Source organism: Macaca fascicularis, chromosome 18, assembly GCF_037993035.2.
Source record: "Macaca fascicularis isolate 582-1 chromosome 18, T2T-MFA8v1.1".
In the NCBI taxonomy this organism is placed as follows: Eukaryota; Metazoa; Chordata; class Mammalia; order Primates; family Cercopithecidae; genus Macaca; species Macaca fascicularis.
The window spans coordinates 72079198-72098927 of NC_088392.1; the positions used below are offsets into that span (position 1 = coordinate 72079198).

General features: G+C 42.2%; 1 protein-coding gene across 30 annotated transcripts in view; it reads right to left on the minus strand.

Annotated features, from left to right (window-relative positions):
• Positions 1-4978: 4978 nt before the first annotated feature.
• DLGAP1 (DLG associated protein 1) overlaps positions 4979-19730 on the minus strand; it is a 961867-nt gene continuing 947115 nt past the window's right edge. For 27 of the 30 annotated variants that reach the window (XM_074022767.1, XM_045378186.2, XM_045378189.2 and 24 more), the window contains 3 exons: positions 18691-18782; positions 11447-11599; positions 4979-8332 (listed from right to left, as the gene is read on the minus strand). In XM_074022767.1, the coding sequence (XP_073878868.1) occupies positions 8123-8332; positions 11447-11599; positions 18691-18782 (455 nt within the window). In that variant the 3' untranslated portion in view covers positions 4979-8122. Of the gene's footprint in view, positions 8333-10965; positions 11600-18690; positions 18783-19730 lie in introns of those variants that run through there. The other 3 variants (XM_074022768.1, XM_065534096.2, XM_065534094.2) reach the window with 1 other exon arrangement.

The window sequence follows — 19730 nt, forward strand, 5'->3', positions numbered from 1 at the left end:
TTCTTATAAAAACCCTATGAAATGGGTACTATTTTCTTTTCTTTTTTTTTTTTTTTGAAGATGGGAGTTTCACTCTTGTTGCCCAGGCTGGAGTTCAGTGGCGCGATCTCAGCTCACTGCAACCTCCACGCCTCCCAGGTTCAAGCGATTCTCCTGCCTCAGCCTCCTGAGTAGCTAGGATTACAGGCATGCACCACCATGCCCAGCTAATTTTGTATTTTTAGTAGAGATGGGGTTTCTCCATGTTGGTCAAGCTGGCCTCGAACTCCTGACCTCAGGTGATCCACCCACCTTGGCCTCCCAAAGTGCTGGGATTACAGGTGTGAGCCGCTGCGCCCGGCCGGAAATGGGTACTATTTTTATCCTAATTGTACAAATGGGAAAAATGAGGGACAGAGAGATGAACTAACTTGCCAAAAATACACAGCTAGTAAAGGGTAGAGCTGGGATCAAACCAGGTAATCTGGCTTCAAATCTAGGCTCTTACCCAGTTACATTTGGCCCTGAACCTGCTGGGCAAAATTTTGAGGCTGGTGAGAGAGTGAGTCAAGCTTTCAAGAGAAACACTGGAAATATTTGTAACCATCTTATAAGCCCAGGGAAATGCTTTCTTATCTGACCCCAAGCCAGAATGTGATAATCAAAATGACACCTGGGTGTGTCTGGTGGCATATGTGAGGACTTCCCCCACTGTCTTTGTGACTCTGGAGTTACTGGGGAATCACTACTTTGGGCTGAAGCCAACAGGCATCATGGAGTAGGGAGCCCTGTCTTTTATGCATCTACCATCCAACAGACAAATACTAACAGGCATGGAAGACCTGCCCTCTTAAGGAGGCTCGTCCCAGTGACATGGTTCTGTCAGAAGGATTTATCTTGGGAGATGTATTGAGTTTCTCATGGCTGTTGAGAGCTGGTATTTTCTTTTACATAAGCATTTCTTTAATATTTAACCCAAATTCTCTCAGTTGAATATTTAACTCAATTCTAATGTGTTGTCTTTGCTGGAAGAATAGTTGGTCATTGGCTCATCCTATCTTCAAATAAAGTGCCCTTAAGAACACGATGAGTTTAGCCACTGGCGGATCCTTGAACAGGTTGATGCCAAAACATCTTAGGTCCTCCTTGGTAGAGAGTTTTCCTTTCTTTCTTTTTCTGCAGAATTACCCAGAATTATCTAAATAATCATTCCCCACGTCACCATTATTGATGACGTGCTTAACCCTCACTTGAATTCAGTTTGGAAATCCCCATTTTCCTGTGCCAACCCCTCTCCACTGTTCCAGTGTTTCAAACTATTGATCAATTTTCACTCTCTCTGCAAGATTCCCTGGATTTCGTGTTGAACAACCTGCTGGTCAAGGTATCCCTGGTGCATTAACTCAAAACTAGACACACAGGCACCAGCTCCTTGGACGGTATCCCTCGTCAGTCATTCCAGACTTATTTCCTTGCTTGACTAATGTTAAGGAAAAGTTCAGGAGCCCTTGAGTTGCTTTCATGTTTGCCAAACTCAGTGTTGGAAGTGCCAGGCTCACCACGACCTCCCAGGCATTGCTCCGGCCAGCGGCCAGGCTGCAGAGAAGAGCAAAGGTCAACCCCTCCTCAGTAAAGGAAGCAGGACTTTCTTCCCGGAGCGTGTTGAGGAGGAGGGGCTTCTCACGAAACATGTTAAATTAAACCAAACAGGAAAGGAATCTAAGGGTAAATTATTTAAACTATCCCCTTTTCACTTTTGCTCAAGTTCTGTCTTTGAAATATGCTGCTTCTCCCACTTGGGAATTACAGACACACATCATACCGGCTGAGGTTATAAAGCACATTAGATTTTATTCTAGAAAGGAAATGGTGTGACAAATCTGGTATTTTTTAAAAAGTCACATACAGCAGTACACATTTTCATATAGCAAGTGTTTACTCCCTAAGGCACACACACACACATACACACAAATCCTCTAAAATGAACCCTCCTTGTTTCAGTGAGTAGAATATTTTTATTGAAACCTGGGGAGATGTTTCTTCGACAATACCATATGGGGACATCTATTGTATCTTCCAGCTCCTTAGATGTTTCTGCTTACTTTTCATAATTGAAACTGCTCAGAGAAAGAAGGAAGTGTTCATCAACTGAAAACTATATTTGCAAATCTCTGAAGGGTAGCTCTGTTGGAATGGTTTTTATTTGTAGCGCATTGGTCCTCAGAAACAGTAAAAGCATCTGGATTTAAGACTGCAGAAATCTGAAATTGTTGCTTATAATCTCCTTGTAGAGTCAACAGGAAGAATGCGTTTTCCCCCACTGTGACAGAAGAACGAACACAGGCTCTATTTGCTCCAACTTCCCCTTTTCCAAAGTGAAAGGAAGAGTTTTTCAATTGAAGAACCTCTTCATTGAGATCTCAAAAGAAGCTTGCTAATAACACTAATTTACCTATCAAGTTTCCAGATGAAATTAGCACCTACTTCTTCAAGCAGACAGACAAGAAGTGTGAAGAGGGAACGTGGCAAGCGTAATCAGCACTAGCGACAATATTTTGCCCCATGAATAGCAACAGCTCCATCAACTGCATGGCAGAGCTTGACTGGCATTTATGAAAACGTTTGCTTGCTCTCAGCCACCTTCTCTAAGTCGAGGCCTGTGCTCAGTTACAAAGAAGACCTACAGGAATAATCCCTTGGCTGTCTAAGCCAAGACATAGGAATCAGGAATCACACTGGGGCCTCACATTCCTGCGATTTTCTGATGACGCCTTCCTGGACCAGCAGTAAACCCAGAGGAGAGCACAGGACCAGCGGGGAGCACGCTAGTTCTCTTCTCTATGCTTCATGGGAGAGGATGAGTGACTCACAGTCACTGTAAGTAAACTTGTGCTGGTAATTGAATTAGAGCTGAGAGGGTTTTCAGACAGGGCCACTACTTTGTTTGCAAAATGAGTTGATTCGATCTTGGCTAAGCAGCTGCAAGTCAAACAGCCTATTGAGCAAACCCAAGGTAAATTTCAGCACCCTTTAGTATCAATGGCATTCAAGAATGAACACGTTCAGACGCTATGATTTTTAAGATGTCATTTATTTAAAGTAAAATCAGTTTATATTTTCAAGGGGTGGATTTCAAAGATATAAAAAGAAAAGTCATGTTGAGAACAAACAATTTTGTTCAATTTGTATATAAAACCTAAATTACATTTTTTTTTTGGAGGGTGAACTCTGTAATAAGGGAAATGGCTTCACTGAAATTCAGATTTCTACATGCAAAAGCTAACTCATTTTGTTTTGGGATTAGCTAAAATGTTTAAAGAGCCCCGATGAAACAGATGAATTAATTTGTGAAAAGGCAAAAAGTATCATCACGGTTCAGACTACATGAATAGTCAGTGCATGAACCAAAGTAATGAGGCCTTTGTAACCTCACAGAGATTTAGTCACTTGATCATTCCTCTTTCAAAGCAGTTTCTAAAGTACAGTGTGTTATTCCGGTGACTGGCATAGGTCTTGCTTATGTACAAAAATTAGAAAAAGTGGCTCATGTGCTTACTAATTTCCAAGGTTGTTGCATGTAGGTGAAAAGTTGGTGGTGATTAGGAGGAAGCACTGTGGAAACAAGTTTTAGAGTTGTGGCATTTTCCGGTAACAAATAAGTGCAAGTCCACATCATAAAAAAATTCTAATTTATCCTTTTTTGGGGTCAATTTGTATTTTTTTCTTTTTTTTTTTTTTTTTGAGACAGAGTCTTGTTCTGTTGCCCAGGCTAGAGTATAGTGGTGCGATCTCTGCTCACTGCAGCCTCCACCTCTTGGGTTCAAGCATTTCTCCTGCCTCACTCAGCCTCCCGAGTAGCTGGGATTACAGACATGCGCCACCACGTCTGGCTAATTTTTGTATTTTTAGTAGAGACAGGGTTTCACCATGTTGGCCAGGCTGGTCTCAAATTTTTGACCTCAGGTGATTCACCCGCCTCGGCCTCCCAAAGTATTGGGATTACAGGTGTGAGCCAGTGCACCTGGCCAAATTTGTATTTATATATATATATATATATATAAAGTAAGGTTTACAAATACGACCTAAATGAAAACCAGATAAAACTGACAATGGCAAATAGTTACCAATTTTAAATGTGGCAAGAATAACAGCGACGGCACTAGGGAGCTCAATAAAGCCTTGGGTTCTGGACTCGAATCTGTCTTTTAATAATTGTGGCACATTGGGCAAGTCACTAAACCTCAGTGAGGCACAGTTTTTCATTATTGCAAGGATGGAATGAAAGCTACAAAGCATTTTTCTGATTCTCCCTACGCTTGAGAGTTGTATAGGAAACAAAGTGGATGAAATGTATGCAAAGAAATCAAAGTAGGTAAAACTGGCCGGGCGCGGTGGCTGAAGCCTGTAATCCCAGCACTTTGGGAGGCCGAGACGGGCGGATCACGAGGTCAGGAGATCGAGACCATCCTGGCTAACATGGTGAAACCCCGTCTCTATTAAGAAATACAAAAAAAACTAGCCGGGCGAGGTGGCGGGCGCCTGTAGTCCCAGCTACTCGGGAGGCTGAGGCAGGAGAATGGCGTGAACCCGGGAGGCGGAGCTTGCAGTGAGCTGAGATCCGGCCACTGCACTCCAGCCTGGGTGACAGAGCGAGACTCCGTCTCAAAAAAAAAAAAAAAAAAAACAAAGTAGGTAAAACTGACATGAATTTGCACATTTGAAAGGTTCATCACTCCTTCATAAAATAGAAAGTTAGTCTCAGCTGCTGAACTGAAAGTTCACAAGTGTGATTATCAGAGTAAAAGGACTTTTTAGTTCTTCAGTATTGAAACCCCTTTAAACAGGATGTAAGTTCTCCCTGCCTCATCAACAATGAATAGCACATGTGCTGTACAGTGTAAGTTAGAATGATACGCTTCTTAACTGCAGAAGTATTCCCCTCAAAAGACAATGAGTTATATTTTGGAAGAAGTGGGACTCTAGAAAAAACACACCAACCTGAAAGCAGTGCATTAATTATTTTATTAATTTCTTCTTTTTACATTATGGGAAACATTCATCTATTTACAATTTTTTTTGTTCACACACAATCTAGGTAAATAAGCCTATGAAATTCCAATTCATAAAGCCATAAAAATGTTCCCCACCCCTCCATCTGAAGGCTTTCAAATGAATCTTTTTTTTCCAAACCAAAATAATTTTTAAAAATTACATTTGGGAATTCAGATATGCTAGTGATTTACATTCCAGTTATTTAAAATATGCATCTAGACATGTTTTAAAAAAGAAATGGTAAATTCACAAGGATAAGGCTTAAATGAAAGTGGTAATGCACAGTAAAACATTAAGGAAACATCTATAAATAACAGAAATATATTACAAATAAATTAGTTCTATTTACCATTTCAAATATTAAAAATCTTTAATCCATTTCTTCATCTCTCTTTACAAAAAGGTTATGTGAATTGTATGGAAACATCTGCAAAAAATATAATAAATACTTAATTTCTTTGAACGTTTTTTGATGTGGGAGACAAACTTCTTTTGTAATCCCCCCCTCCCCAAGAAAATGCCCAACACCTTTATACCAAAGTTAAACAAAATAAGTAATTTTTCAGGGTACATACATTTTCCATTATGAACTAAAAAACATTTCTACAAATTACATCAAAAAGAACGATGTAACAAAGGTTATGCTCATGAATGTCAGTTTCAGGGGTCAAGCAGCATTGTGTGGGGTCATGTTCTAACATCAATCATTAGTTTTTTATAAAGTGTTTGTACAATTTAAATTGTATTTTCAAGGAAGGCAAAGGTCATGATGCCCTGTAGGCCTTGAGCTAAAAGATTTAAAATTCTTACCAAAAATAGCTTATGAATATACAAATACCGTTCACTTAGACAGGATAAATAGGCCTTCTCTTGTCTCTCTTTAAAATATCATGGGCTAAATTAGTTTCCAAAGAAAATATTGTAGGATGATCTTGAATCGTATTGGAAATCTATTTCTTAATCCAAATCTTAACTCTACCTCAGGGCACGGAGCTGTAATTGTGAGCATGGGTCTTGGGATGAACGCTGCTTCTTTCATATTAATCTGTGAGTTCCAAGTCATTCTCAGTATTGAATGTGACCATAGGCTACCCAAGTGGCAGTTGGCCCTACTCGATGCAAGCTTTGTGTGACTTTTAATTGCTGCTACAAGGTAAAGAAAAGGTGTATTCTTTTTAAAACTAGCAAATACTTGAAGCTCAAAATCTCTGTATGCTCCAATTTCACAAAGCACTCAAAGTGCTTTGTTCACCCTAGTTAAAAGTTGGTTGGTTGGTTTCAAAATAAGTGAGTAGCCCTTTTCTTGTAAACCACAGCAGTAAACATTTGTGCCCTGTTTATAAAGGTAGCTCAAAGCATCGATGGCTCTGAGAGGTAGCGAATTCTCTAGTGGTTTTAGAATATGTCCGTGAAAATATTTGTTGCTAGAACCCATCACCTCTCTTAATTTCATAAGTAAAATTAAATTAGCACCTGGCTATGAGAGTGTATTTTAAAAAGCTTCTCTGGTGCAAGCATATTTGATGTATGTTTTTAAAAGTCTTTTGTTTTTAATTTCTAATGCTTTAGGGTGTGAGCTGGACATAAAATGCCAGTGATACTTAAGATTGCCACATCCTAAGTGTTTAAACTGTGACGAGTAAGGGCATTTAAAGACAACTTTAGCTAGACACCGATGCATACTGCCCATCAATCATGACGACAATTCTAAATCAACACTCTCTGCCAAAAGCCTTGATTTCTTTCAGTGTTTATGAATCATGACTCCCCCACCTCTTCATGGCTGTTGACCCTGGCAGGTCGAATTTCTTCTCTCACTACCTGGGACCTCAGGATGACAGCGCTGGCTCTTTCGAATGAGGCAGTATGTCTATTGGGGTCAAAATTTAGCCATCTGACATAGGACAGAATCCTATGCTAGGTCCTACTGGACTCTAGTAGTGAGAGGAGACGAAAGGAGAAAATATATCTGAAATATGAACTACTTGGGTTAAAATAGACGGATGTGTAGCATTCAAAGGGATGGTAGGAAAACCCAAACTCTTCTCTGAAAACAGCCTTGCTGCCATTTACAGTGCTTTACAAGCAGATATGTACTTATATATGTGGAATCAGGTAGGCCCACCTGGATGGACACTAACAAATTAATAGAACCGACACTTTCCCTTTAAAAACAGCCGCCACGACAACAGTAGAAATATACACAGTACAATAAGAGTTGAGAAAACATTTCAGGTCTAGATTTTCTTAATAATAGGACAAAAAAAAATCCCTTAAGTAGTATCCTAAACCATCAGTGCCTCCTTTGCCTTGCTTCATGTTATTGCCTTTCAGAATAGATTAATTTCCCTGAAAGATCGAATTTACAATCTTCTGCTGATTGAAACATTTGAAGCTGTGATTGATGAAGTAACAGTGAGGCAGTTTGTGCAGCTGTGAGTGTGCAGGTGCCCCCAGCACCTGCAGATTTCGCTTCTCCCATCCTTGCTACACATCCAGGTCCCCCACCCCCAGGCCAGGCTTGGTCCCCTCTCTCTCTGTCCCTCACGGATTCCAGTGAGATGGTGTGATTTCTGAGGTTGTGAATAAAGTGCTCCATCTGCCTTTTAAAAAGAATAACCATTTAGGGGAAGTAAAGGGAATCGGAGGCCTAGTTTCTTTCATGTGGAAGACGGTAAGTCCCAAGGGATCACCCTGTGATACTGGATTTCTGAAATACCCTATGGTTTTATATTGCTGAACAGACTAGCTCGAGAGAACTGAGGATGGCGGGTGACCTAAAGGCGTCACTTTTACACAGGTGGGTTTGGCTTTGCCCAGAAAATAAAGGGTTGGATCTCAGTACGAGGCAGGGTGACGGCATCAGGACGGGGCGAAGCTCGGTGAAGAAGAAGATGGGCAAACGGGTTCGGGAAGTGGGGGGCTTCGCGGGGACTGGGGGGCGGCTCCTGCGAGATGGACAACTACACCACGACAGTGGAAGTCACTGAGCTCGGAAACAGACGGGCTCGGAGGGGAAGAGGGAGCCGGCAGAGGGGTGGCAGGGGGAGGGGGACAGATACTTGGCGGCGGCGGCCGGGCTGCAGGGCGCTCAGAGCCGGGTCTGCGCCTCGGGGATGTAGATCTCGATGCTCTCGGCGCTCTCGGTGGCCGAGTTCTGGCGGACGGACGCGGCGCGCTTGGCGGCCATCAGGCGCTTGCGGGCCTCCTGGCGCTGCGAGCTCTCCAGCGAGCGCTCCCGGATCAGCGGCGCGGGGCCCTTCGCCGGCTTCTTTGGCACTGGAGGAGGGGCCCTTCTCTCCTGATCAAAGCAGAAGGTTCAGGACATTACACAGCTTCTCAGGACAAGCTTGGGAAAAACTGGGATAGGTCAGTAGTTAGAACACACATTTTTTACCTAGGGGTGGTTAGTTCTGATCTGCATACTGCATATCTACTTTTTTCTTCCTTATTCTGGCTTGGGTATTCAAAAGATGCAGGAAAAAAAAAAAAAAAAAAAAAAAAAATTCCCGGTAAGCTTAAGGCCCGGGGTAAGGCTGGGTTGCAGAACTAGGTCTCTCCAAGGGAAGGAAGTGGGTATTGTAAAGGCCCCCTGCGGAAAGCCTGCGGCTCCCAGCACATTGAGTGTGGTTCTCTCTGGAGACTCCAAACTCCTCCTGGTGCCAGAGATGGGCCAGGAAGCAGCGGCTGCAGCAGCATCTTAGCACCCCTGCATCCCCTCTAAGGACGCAAGTCACCGGGTGCAAGCTTGGTTCAGAGCTTAAAAACATGTCCGCCCTGTCCCCGGCCCGCCCACCCTCCCCTTCCCCCCAAAGCTAAATAACCAAAGGAGGAAGAAGAAATATTAGAATGTATTCTTTAGCTTTGTTGGTGCTACACCAGGTTAGACCCTTTTGCCCACCACACACGAACACACAAGCAATATACAATATACAGGGTCACGGGAGCGGGAGGCCATTGATATTTCCTACACTCGAGAGTTCAGTCAGTTCCAAGGTGACTCAGACTAGGGACCTCGGGATAACTGTGGTGGCCCAGGAGGCAATTCCAATCACAGGGGCAGAAACTGTGCCATGAAAAGTTGACACAGGATGAAAGAGGTCATTCCTCTTAGCAGCAGCAAACTATGGAAAGGGCGGATATTTTCAATGCTACTGCAAAAACAAAAGACAGTCAGCTCTTTGGCATTAAAAAAAAAATGCAGCAGGAAAGAATGGCATCTAGACCACAAAGGACTTTTAGGGAAAGAAGGTTGAAGTTGTAGACTGTGAAAGGGTGCACATAAAGCTGATGTTTTCATTTTGAATAAAATACCCTCCATTCTCATAAAACGAAGCGTGAACATTATCTTAAAATACAGATTCGGTGATTCTCCAAAGGCACTCTTTGTGTCTTAACACCGATGCTCAACACAGCAATTCCTCCCTGCTTGCCAGGGCAAGTGCCTAGTTCAACTTCTCACCCTGGAGCTGCCCCACCGGCTGTCTAAGGTGGAGTCTGCGTGGCTTAAAAGAGAAAAAAGGAGAGCCTGGAGTGCAAACTATATTCTACCAAGTCTGACTATGCTTGTTCATTTTTCTCCTCAGGTTCATGGGGTGATGAAAAGCTCTGATCATAGGCAAAGTCCATTAAAAAACTTAAAAATCAAGCTAACTAATGATTTACTATGTAAATATCAGTAGGTTACATATATCAATTCTTAGCATCATTTCTTTTAGACATTTTAAATCTTCATTGTGGAATAACTCAGTGGATATTTTTAGAAATATGAATACTGGATTTTTTTAGTCATTTTCCTTATACATTTTGATTTTTTAAACAATTATTATTATTTTAATTTTTGAGAGAAGGTCTTGCTCTGTCACCCAGGCTGGAGTGCAGTGGCGCAATCATGGCTCACTGCAGACTCAAACTCTCCGATTTCAAGCAATCCTCCCACCTCAGACTCCCAATAGCTGGCACTATAAGTGTGCACCGCCACACCCAGCTAATTTTTGTATTTTTTGTAGAGACGGCGTTTCACCATGTTGCCCAGGCTGGTCTTGAACTCCTGGACTCAAGTGATCCACCCGCCTTGGCCTCCCAAAGTGCTGGGATTACAGACATGAGCCACCACGCCCGGCCAACAATAATTATTAAAAAGATATATAATAAAAAATAATAAATGAATAAGAAATTAGATTGATCAGCTCTGGAAACTAAATTACCAGTGTGTGTGCATGTGTAGTGTTTTCTTAAAATAAGACTGATTTATAGCTTATCTAGCAGATAGTTTTAAACACAGATTAAAGAAAACTAGATTGGGTGCAAATGTTTGGCTTCCCAAGTGAGAGGCCACATATACATCAACAGGACTTTCCAATTTAACACTACAACCCCCATTTTGATGGTGACAGAATTGGAAATGGGGGACAGTGATGAGAGCATCACCCTCTTGTCACTTACAGATGGTCCCTTGGGACTGGATTTTTCCTGGGAGCCCACTGACCCCAAGAACCCTGAAAACATGATATGCGGCAGCAGAATGGATTAGATTGCTGTTAGCTCTCTGACGGGTGGGGGGACCTGAAAAGAACAAGGCCACCAGCATTTCAAGGGAACAGCCATTCAATTTTCAGAGGTTGATTCTCTTGGAATTATTTGACCTGAGGCCATAGGAAAGCAAAGGGTTAAAAAAGTCACGTTCGACACGCCAGCCTGGGGAGCTGGACGTTGGATACCTGTGTGAGCCTCGTGGAACACCATAATCAAACGTGAAAATTACAGTTGATTAATTAAAGTAAAAGAATTTAAGTCTTTATTTCTAAACTGTTGCATGAGGACCCCGGTGAGCAATATTCCCCAAGGCATATCAACCAAAAGCAAAACTCTTTTGAAAAAAAAAAAAAAATCCCAACATTTATATAATTACTGTGAAACTTTATGGTATATATATTTTTAGACTTGAACAACAGTAATTTCTTTATTACTATATTTATGAAATGATTATCAAAGTCAGTTATTTTTCAGGGCATCCTATTTTTCTTGAAAACACATCCTAGGGGTGTAAGGAACTTGAATTCTTGTTCTATGGATTCATGCACTGAAGATGTCATTTATTTTAGTTTAAAAAGCAAAATGGAGGCAGTTCCTTCCAGTAACTAAAATGGTTTAACTTAAAGTTTAATTAACAAAAAAGCCACATTCCCATTTTCCAATTCACAGAGACAGGTTTTTCTTTAAAAGTATGCCTGAAACATATTACAGATAATATCCCAAATGATTACTATGTAAACATTGTCATTACAATGAAATGAATATGATATCAGCTCCATTTCACATTGTAAACAGCAGGACTGAATGCAGAAGCCTATTTAGACTGTCCAGTGTTTGTGCAGGTTTTTAAATGAACCATACAAAATCTACATTGTTCTACCTTCTTGTCAAGAGGATCCATCTGTTTCCAATTATTGGCCTTTAACTGATGAAGTTCATCAAATTTCATACTAATATTTTCTATGGACAACTGCAGCATGTCCCAAAACCCCGCCAAATCCTGGGAGGTGGGTCTTGGATGAGCATTAGGATTCTGCACAAGAGAAAGAAAAACATTCATGCTTTAGAGGCAATTCTCGACAAGCACGGGCCCAAAGAGGCATTTTCAAATATTTCAAACAACATAAGGAGGATGAGTTTCTTTTTGTTTTCAGACATGAGGTAAAAGTGAGGTTACAAATGGTAATTTTATACACTCATCCATTTGAGTCAGTGATTCTCAAATGTCAAGGTTGTAAAACTCTTCTGTTGTGATACCACATCTATCAATTCAATATGGTATGGGGGAAGGGTCTAAACATATGAAAAATCCCAGAACGTGTGATCTACTACAGGATGCATTTTAAAACACCATATTTAAATGAAAATGCCATTTTTGAAAAAAAATACAGTATATTATTATTAGAGTTTGTATTCGACTACATGCCATACAATTTATCCAGAGAACAGATAAGGACTCTAAAATAAGATTAGTTTAAATATTCATGTCAAGTAAAACACTAGGGTAAACAAATGATTAGTAATAAAATATTGGATTTTCAAAGCACTATGTGTTTAATAATTAAGATGTTTAATAATATAGGAAGTAATTTTATCATAGGAAGTAATGTTATCATATGACTGCTTTGACAAAATCATTTGGAAAGCCATTCATTTTAAATTGACCATAAAATCATATAGCAAATGTGAGAACACATTATCTCTACATACATATATCTACATGTCTGTAACGACCCATTTGCTAAGTAATAGTGAACATTCTTCAGTGTTTCAGGATTGACTTTCTTTGCCCCATCTACATATCCCTGATAACAGAATGTATAAACCTGAATTTATATGACCTAAGACAGAAAAAACACAGCTAGGAGACTGAAAATGTCATACTCTTTGTTAATCACTACCTGCAGCAGTAGCTAAAGGCATTCATGGTTAGATGGGTAGCAGCCTCCATAGGTCAAGAGATCTTAGGGCCAGGCGCAGTGGTTCACGCCTGTAATCCCAGCACTTTGGGAGGCCCAGGTGGGCAGATCACAAGGTCAGGAGATCAAGACCATCCCGGCTAACACGGTGAAACCTTGTCTCTACTAAAAATACAAAAAATTAACTAGGCGTGGTGGCAGGCACCTGTAGTCCCAGCCACTCGGGAGGCTGAGGCAGGAGAATGGTGTGAACCCGGGAGGCGGAGCTTGCAGTGAGCCGAGATCGCACCACTGCACTCCAGCCTGGGTGACAGGGCGAGAATTCTGTCTCAAAAAAAAAAAAAAAAAAAAGAGATCCTAACTGGTATCTGTTTTGGTGACCTCTTGGTATTTCAGGCAACTGGATAGACTGTGAAACTACACGTCCTATAATAACATGAATGAGGCCAGTGTATGCTTTTAAAACTAACCCCTAATAAAACTGCTATCAGAATTTTGGAAAGTACACGGTTGATGACCATCAAAATAATGGATTGTAAAGATGTTTTAAGTTCTTGGGTGCACCAGTATTATTGGCCTACCTCAAAATAAAAATAAATGAAGGCTGGTTGTGGTGGCTCACGCCTGTAATCCCAGCACTTCGGGAGGCCGAAGTGGGTGGAACACCTGAGGTCAGGAGTTCGAGACTAGCCTGGCCAACATGACAAAACCCCACCTCTACTAAAAATATAAAAATAGGCCAGGCACGATGGCATATGCCTGTAATCCCAGCTGCTCAGGAGGCTGAGGCAAGAGAATCTCTTGAACCTGGGAGGCAGAGGTTGTAGTGAGCCAAGGTTGTGCCATTGCACTCCAGCCTGGGTGACAAGAGTGACACTCTGTCTCAAAAATAAATAAATAGATAGATAGATAGATAGCTCTGTTTATAAATGTATAGTTCCCAAAGTGCCCAAAAGTTCTAAAGTTCATTAGAAGAAATAAATTTTAAAGTTTGTAAGTGTTTGATTCATTATTAAAATCTATTCCAATGTCTGAATTAATGAAAGGGTTTCTCTGTAGTATTCTGATTTAGTAAACTAAAACAAAAAAAAAAGGATTTCTCAATATTTAGATTTCTAGAATAGACAGGTACAAGCTTTGACCATGTGTCTGTAGTGTCAGCTACCCAGGAGGCGGAAGTGGGAGGATCACTTGAGCCTGGGAGGTGGGAGGCTACAACGAGCCGCGATCGTACCACTGCACACCTGCCTGGGCCACAGAGTGAGGCTGTCTCAAAAAAAGAAAGGAAAAGAGAAAAGAAAACACTGCAGTGTACCTACACTCTCTGATTCCACTGAACTATCATTTCGTACATTGATGTACTGAAACAATGTAGCCAATAGGCCTGGTGACCTCAAGACTTCATTGATTTTCAAAATATGAATAGTTTAGTCTTAGTTACCAATGAGGCCAAATAGATTGTAGGAGCATCAAACTATATTTAAGAGGTCCTTTGTCAAAGCTTGTATCTGTCTCTTCTGAAAACCTAAATATTGAAAACCCCCCCTTTTTTTTTTTTTAGTTTACTAAATCAGAATACTACAGAGAAACCCTTTCATTAATTCAGATGTCATTAGAATAGATTTTAATACTGAATCAAACACAAACTTTAAAATTTATTTTTTAATGAACTTTACAACTATTGGGCACTTTGGGAACTATAAATTTATAAATATATCTATTTATTTATTTTTGAGACAGAGCATCACTCTTGTTGCCCAGGCTGGAGTGCAATGGCACAATCTCAGCTCACTGCAACCTCTGCCTCCCAGGCTCAAGTGACTCTCCTGCCTCAGCCTCCTGAGCAGCTGGGATTACAGGCATGCACCACCATGCCTAGCTAATTTTTGTGTTTTTTGTAGAGATGGGGGTCTCACATTGTTGCTCAGGCGGGTCTTGACCTCCTGGCCACAAGATCCTCCTGCCTCCACCTCCCATTACAGGTACAAGCCACTCTGCCCTGCCGGTGTTTTCTTAAATGTATTTAACTCTGTATAATGGGCAACTTGTTCCTTTCTCATAAAGAATCTCTTTGCTCCCACATCATTAAGAAGATAGACAGAGATACAGAGAGAAAGCGTTTAGGCTCAGCCATTCTCCAAATCAGTGAGTCGTGTGCAGCGGCAGCTCACTCCTTAATCTAAGCCTTGGAGACCAGAGGTGGGGGCTGGAGGGGAGAGTGGGGAGGGTCAAGGGAGGCTGGAGTCCTTGGTTTAGTTATGTTGGAAGAGGCCAACTTTTGTCTATTCATTCTAAGCCTGAGAGTCTAGTTTGTGATAATGAGTAAGTGTTTTCAAAATAGAGCTATGATTTTTCTCCTCAGAACAGGAACTCATCAAAGGAGGCTGGGTCTGGTTCTGACAAATTATGGTGCCACTTTCATGCAGCTGTGGACCTAAGCAGTGCTGCCACCAGGCCATAGTGCCTCCTGGGGCAAAGGAGCATAGAGCTGAGTCCACTCCACGAGCAGGAGAAGTGAACTCACATCCTGGGTGGGATTTATAGGGGTTGTGGTCGAATAGACTGGGATTTGAATCTTGGCTCTGCTTTTTACCATGGGGCTGTGGGCAAGTTTCTTAGTTTTTCTGTGCCCATTTTCCTCATTTGTAAACTGTCATTAAAATGTCACTATCAGGCCAGGTGAGGTGGCTCATGCCAGTAATCCCAGCACTTTGGGAGGCCGAGGTGGGAGGATCACGAGGTCAGGAGTTCGAGACCAGCCTGGCTAACATGGCGAAATCCCGTCTCTACTAAAAATATAAAAAATTAGCTGGGTGTGGTGGTGGGCGCCTATAGTCCCAGCTACTCAGGAGGCTGAGGCAGGAGAATCGCTTGAACCCAGGAGGCAGAGGTTGCAATGAGCTGAGATCGCACCACTGCACTCCCAGCCTGAGCAACAGAGTGAGACTCCTTCTCCGGGGGGAAAAAAAAAAGTCACTGTCAACTCCATGTGTTTTTTTTGAGCATGTAACCAGACCCGGGATGTAAACGCTCTCAGCATGGTGTCAGGCACATGTGAGGCTCTTGACTTGTTTCTGGAGGGGCCTGGTTTGACCAGCATTGTGACTCTCTTCCCCCAGTGTGCCTCAGTCTACCTAAAATACGAGAAGCATATTTTACCACCTATGTGCTTCCAGTGGCCAAGAAATGTGAGCCCATAGGAACTAGGAAACGTCAAAAGCTGGCTTTAACGAGGTTAACATTTTCTAGCAATCTGCACATTTTTGGACCCGGTGCAGTGGCTCACACCTGTAATCCCTACGCTTTGGGAGGCCGAGGAGGGTGCATCACCTGAGGTCAGGAGTTCAAGACCAGCCTAGCCAACCTGGCCAACATGGTAAAACCCTATCTCTACTAAAAATACAAAAAATTAGCTGGGTGTGGTGGTGGGCGCCTGTAAACCCAGCTACTTGGGAGGTTGAGACAGAAGAATAGCTTGAACCAGGAGGTGGAGGTTGCAGTGAGCTGAGATCGCGCCATTGCACTCCAGCCTGGGCAACAAGAGTGAAACTCGTCTGGGCACGGTGGCCCACGCCTGTAATCCCAACACTTTGGGTGGCCCAGGTAGGCGGATCACCTGAGGTCAGGAGTCTGAGACCGGCCTGACCAACATGGAGAAACCCTGCCTACTAAAAATACAAAATTGACTGGGAGTGGTTGCGCATGCCTGTAATCCCAGCTACTCGGGAGAGTGAGGCAGAAGGATCTCTTGAACCTGGGAGGCGGAGGTTGCAGTGAGCCGAGATCGCACCATTCCACTCCAGCCTGGGCAACAAGAGTGACACTCTGTCTCAAGAAAAAAAAAAAAAAAAAGTGAAACTCCATGTGAAAAAAAAAAATCTGCAAATTTTTCAAAACTTTTGTCTGCAATTTCATCTTTAAAATTTGTACAATGTTTACATTCTTCTTCATAATATAGTTGCTCATCATATATTTCTTTTAACAAGGTGTGTTGTGTTTTCCCTGTATCGTGTACACATTGACTTCCTCATGTACCTATTCCTCATGTACATGTTTGAGCAATACGGCTTTATATAAGCTTTCTTATATTTAAAGCACAGAGAATCATGTTAATTGAGATCTGTGACATATTAGCAAGTTTGCAAATTAGCAGGAGTTCTGTACCTGGCCCATAGCTGAAGCTTGATAGAATATTTGTTGGACTGAATTCACTTATTAATACATTTACTAATAATAATGATCTCATAAACCAGAATAAATTTCTGAAAAATTGGAAGAAGGGTGAGTTTATTTTTTCTGAGAGAGGGGAAAATGAATTATAAATGTGTGTGTATTAGGCAGGGGGTGGGAGAGTGTGGGAAGAGCCCTAAAGAGAGATTACAAAAAGAAAAGAGGGATGGAGACTACCAACTTTTCCATACTTTATATTTTCTCTTGGTTGATCCCTGTCTACATAAATTTCTTTCAGTCTGTATTTCTCCTTGTTAACAAGAAGTGGTTAAAACTCCAAAACTGGCCGGGTGCCGTGGCTCACACCTGTAAATACCAGCACTTTGGGAGGCCGAGATGGGAGGATCACAAGGTCAAGAGTTTGAGACTATCCTGGCTAACACAGTGAAACCCCATCTCTACTAAAATGATAATAATAATACAAAAAATTAGCTGGACATGGTGGCATGTGCCTGTAGTCCTAGCTACTTGGGGGGCTGAGGCAGGAGAATCGCTTGAACCTGGGAGGCAGAGGTTGCAGTAAGCTGAGATCACGCCATTGCACTCCAACCTGGGCGACAGAGCGAGACTCCATCACAAAACAAAACAAAACAAAACAAAAACTCAAAAATCATGCCTGTCAATTGTTGGGGATAAAAGAAAAATAAAAACCTCTAAGATCATATTTTAAGTCATTTAGATTGCTAATAATTGTTTTCACTTGCCACAAGGTGTAAACAAGTTGCTTTTCATTTTCTTTGTTTTAGACCCAGGTTGACCAACAATTGAGCAATAAAAGCTATTCTTGCAGGGATTTATTTTATTTTATTTTATTTTTTTAGACGAAGTCTCACTCTGTTGCCCAAGCTAGAGTGCAATGGCTCAATCTCAGCTCGCTGCAACCTCTGCCTCCTATGTTCAAGCGATTCTCTTCCCTCAGCCTCCCCAGTAGCTGGGATTACCGGCACCCGCGGCCACACCCAGCTAATTTTTATATCTTTAGTAGAGACAGGGTTTCACCATCTTGGCCAGGCTGGTCTCGAACTCCTGACCTCAGGTGATCCGCCTGCCTTGGCCTCCCAAAGTTTTGGGATTACAGGCATGAGCCATTGCGCCCAGCCTGTTTTGCTTTGTTTTTGCATGTCCAAGAAGGATGAATTCTTCATTTGTCTCAAGGAGATCAAATCTACACTTTGTAACATCCTTGACTTCTGGCTCTTGAATTAAAACAGAGAACTCGGCCGGGCGCGGTGGCTCAAGCCTGTAATCCCAGCACTTTGGGAGGCCGAGACGGGCGGATCACGAGGTCAGGAGATCGAGACCATCCTGGCTGACACGGTGAAACCCCGTCTCTACTAAAAAATACAAAAAAAAAAAAAACTAGCCGGGCGAGGTGGCGGGCTCCTGTAATCCCAGCTACTCGGGAGGCTGAGGCAGGAGAATGGCGTGAACCCGGGAGGCGGAGCTTGCAGTGAGCTGAGATCCGGCCACTGCACTCCAGCCTGGGCGGCAGAGCGAGACTCTGTCTCAAAAAAAAAAAAAACAAAAACAAACAAACAAAAAAAAAAACAGAGAACTCAGATTAGGAAATAGTCATTGACTGCTATTTTAGAAAGAAAATCACTATCCAAAATGATTTTTTTGGGCAATATTATTTTAGAAATATCAAGCTGCTTCATATTTTGATAAGAACAATAAAATCAGAGATGCCATGTGAAAGCCAGGAAAATGGAAAATTTTCAGTTACAAAAAAAGCAGGAAATAGTTTTAACTTGATTGAATTTTTTCTTCTAAGATTATTTAAGTGAAAAATAAACATTTTAATTTTAAGACAATCAGGAAATAAGATTCATCAGACAATTCTCTGTTCCAAGTGAGAGACCCCAATGGACCTTGACTTGGTTCAAAATCAGTTTTACTTGAGTTGGGCCAGTCTTGGTAAGATGTTCTTCTTATGGCACTAGCAGGGAAATTATAGAAGGAGAGTGTTACCTACCAGGTTTTCTTCACACAGTTCTCTGAACTGGTAGAATTTCTGGGCCATGAGAAGTTGAGCACTGCCCACTGCGGTTCGGATTTTTCCTAGAACTGAAAAGAGCAAACATACGAGAAATTTACACATCTTGCTTCATCGTTGAGATTTAGTCTGGTAAAGCAAAGAGGAAGTTATGCTGTAATAATTAGGGAAAATGGCACACACACACACTGAACACTCATGCCCACCCAGACAGCCCAATCACTGTTGTTACCCTGTTGGTCTATGTCACAGAGGCTCCTGGGTTAAAGTAATAAAATCAACTTGGAAAAACACATGCTCCTCCTGCATATTTCTTGGGAGCAATGGAGTTTTCCAGCACTGATGTTACCAAGAACTGGATGTTACCAAGAGAAGAGGCAAACAGTTGTTGCTTTTTTTTTTTTAACTTCCTTTACCGCAAGGATGAATTTCAAGTGTTTACCAGTATAGTTTTGGATTGATGGAGTCAGCCATCATGGTTGGCTGGCTTGTTTTTCTAATACAAGCTCAAACATAAGGAAAGCAACACTAAACTGGAGGGGGAATCTCTTGGCACTCACCATATCCCATCCATATCCTTTCATATTTTTCCGGAGCTCAGCCACTGGTACTGTTAGGAAAGAGCTGTGACTGACTGAAGTATTTTCTAAGGAGTGAACATGTTCAGTCTGTTGCCTAGAAAACACCAAGGCCGTCCCAGCTTTTACACTCCACAGCCCAATCTTCCTGTTAACAACATAGGGCGAATTCCCTAGGCACCGTGCTGAAAATCATCTCTGCAACAGGCTACTTCTTGTCTCCCCAGCAATCTAAGGCACCTTTCAGCTGCCGGCAGGCGTGCTCCGACAGAGCGGAGCTGCTCTCTGCTGAGCAATGCCCAGCTCTGCAGTGTCCCTGGGGCTCGCCTGCACACTTTGGGACTGGGTGCAGCTGCCCCGCTACCCACCAGGGTGTTCTCAACACGCCGTAATGGTCGGGAAGGAAGGGATCAAAAACTAAAGCAGGAGAACGTCTCAGAA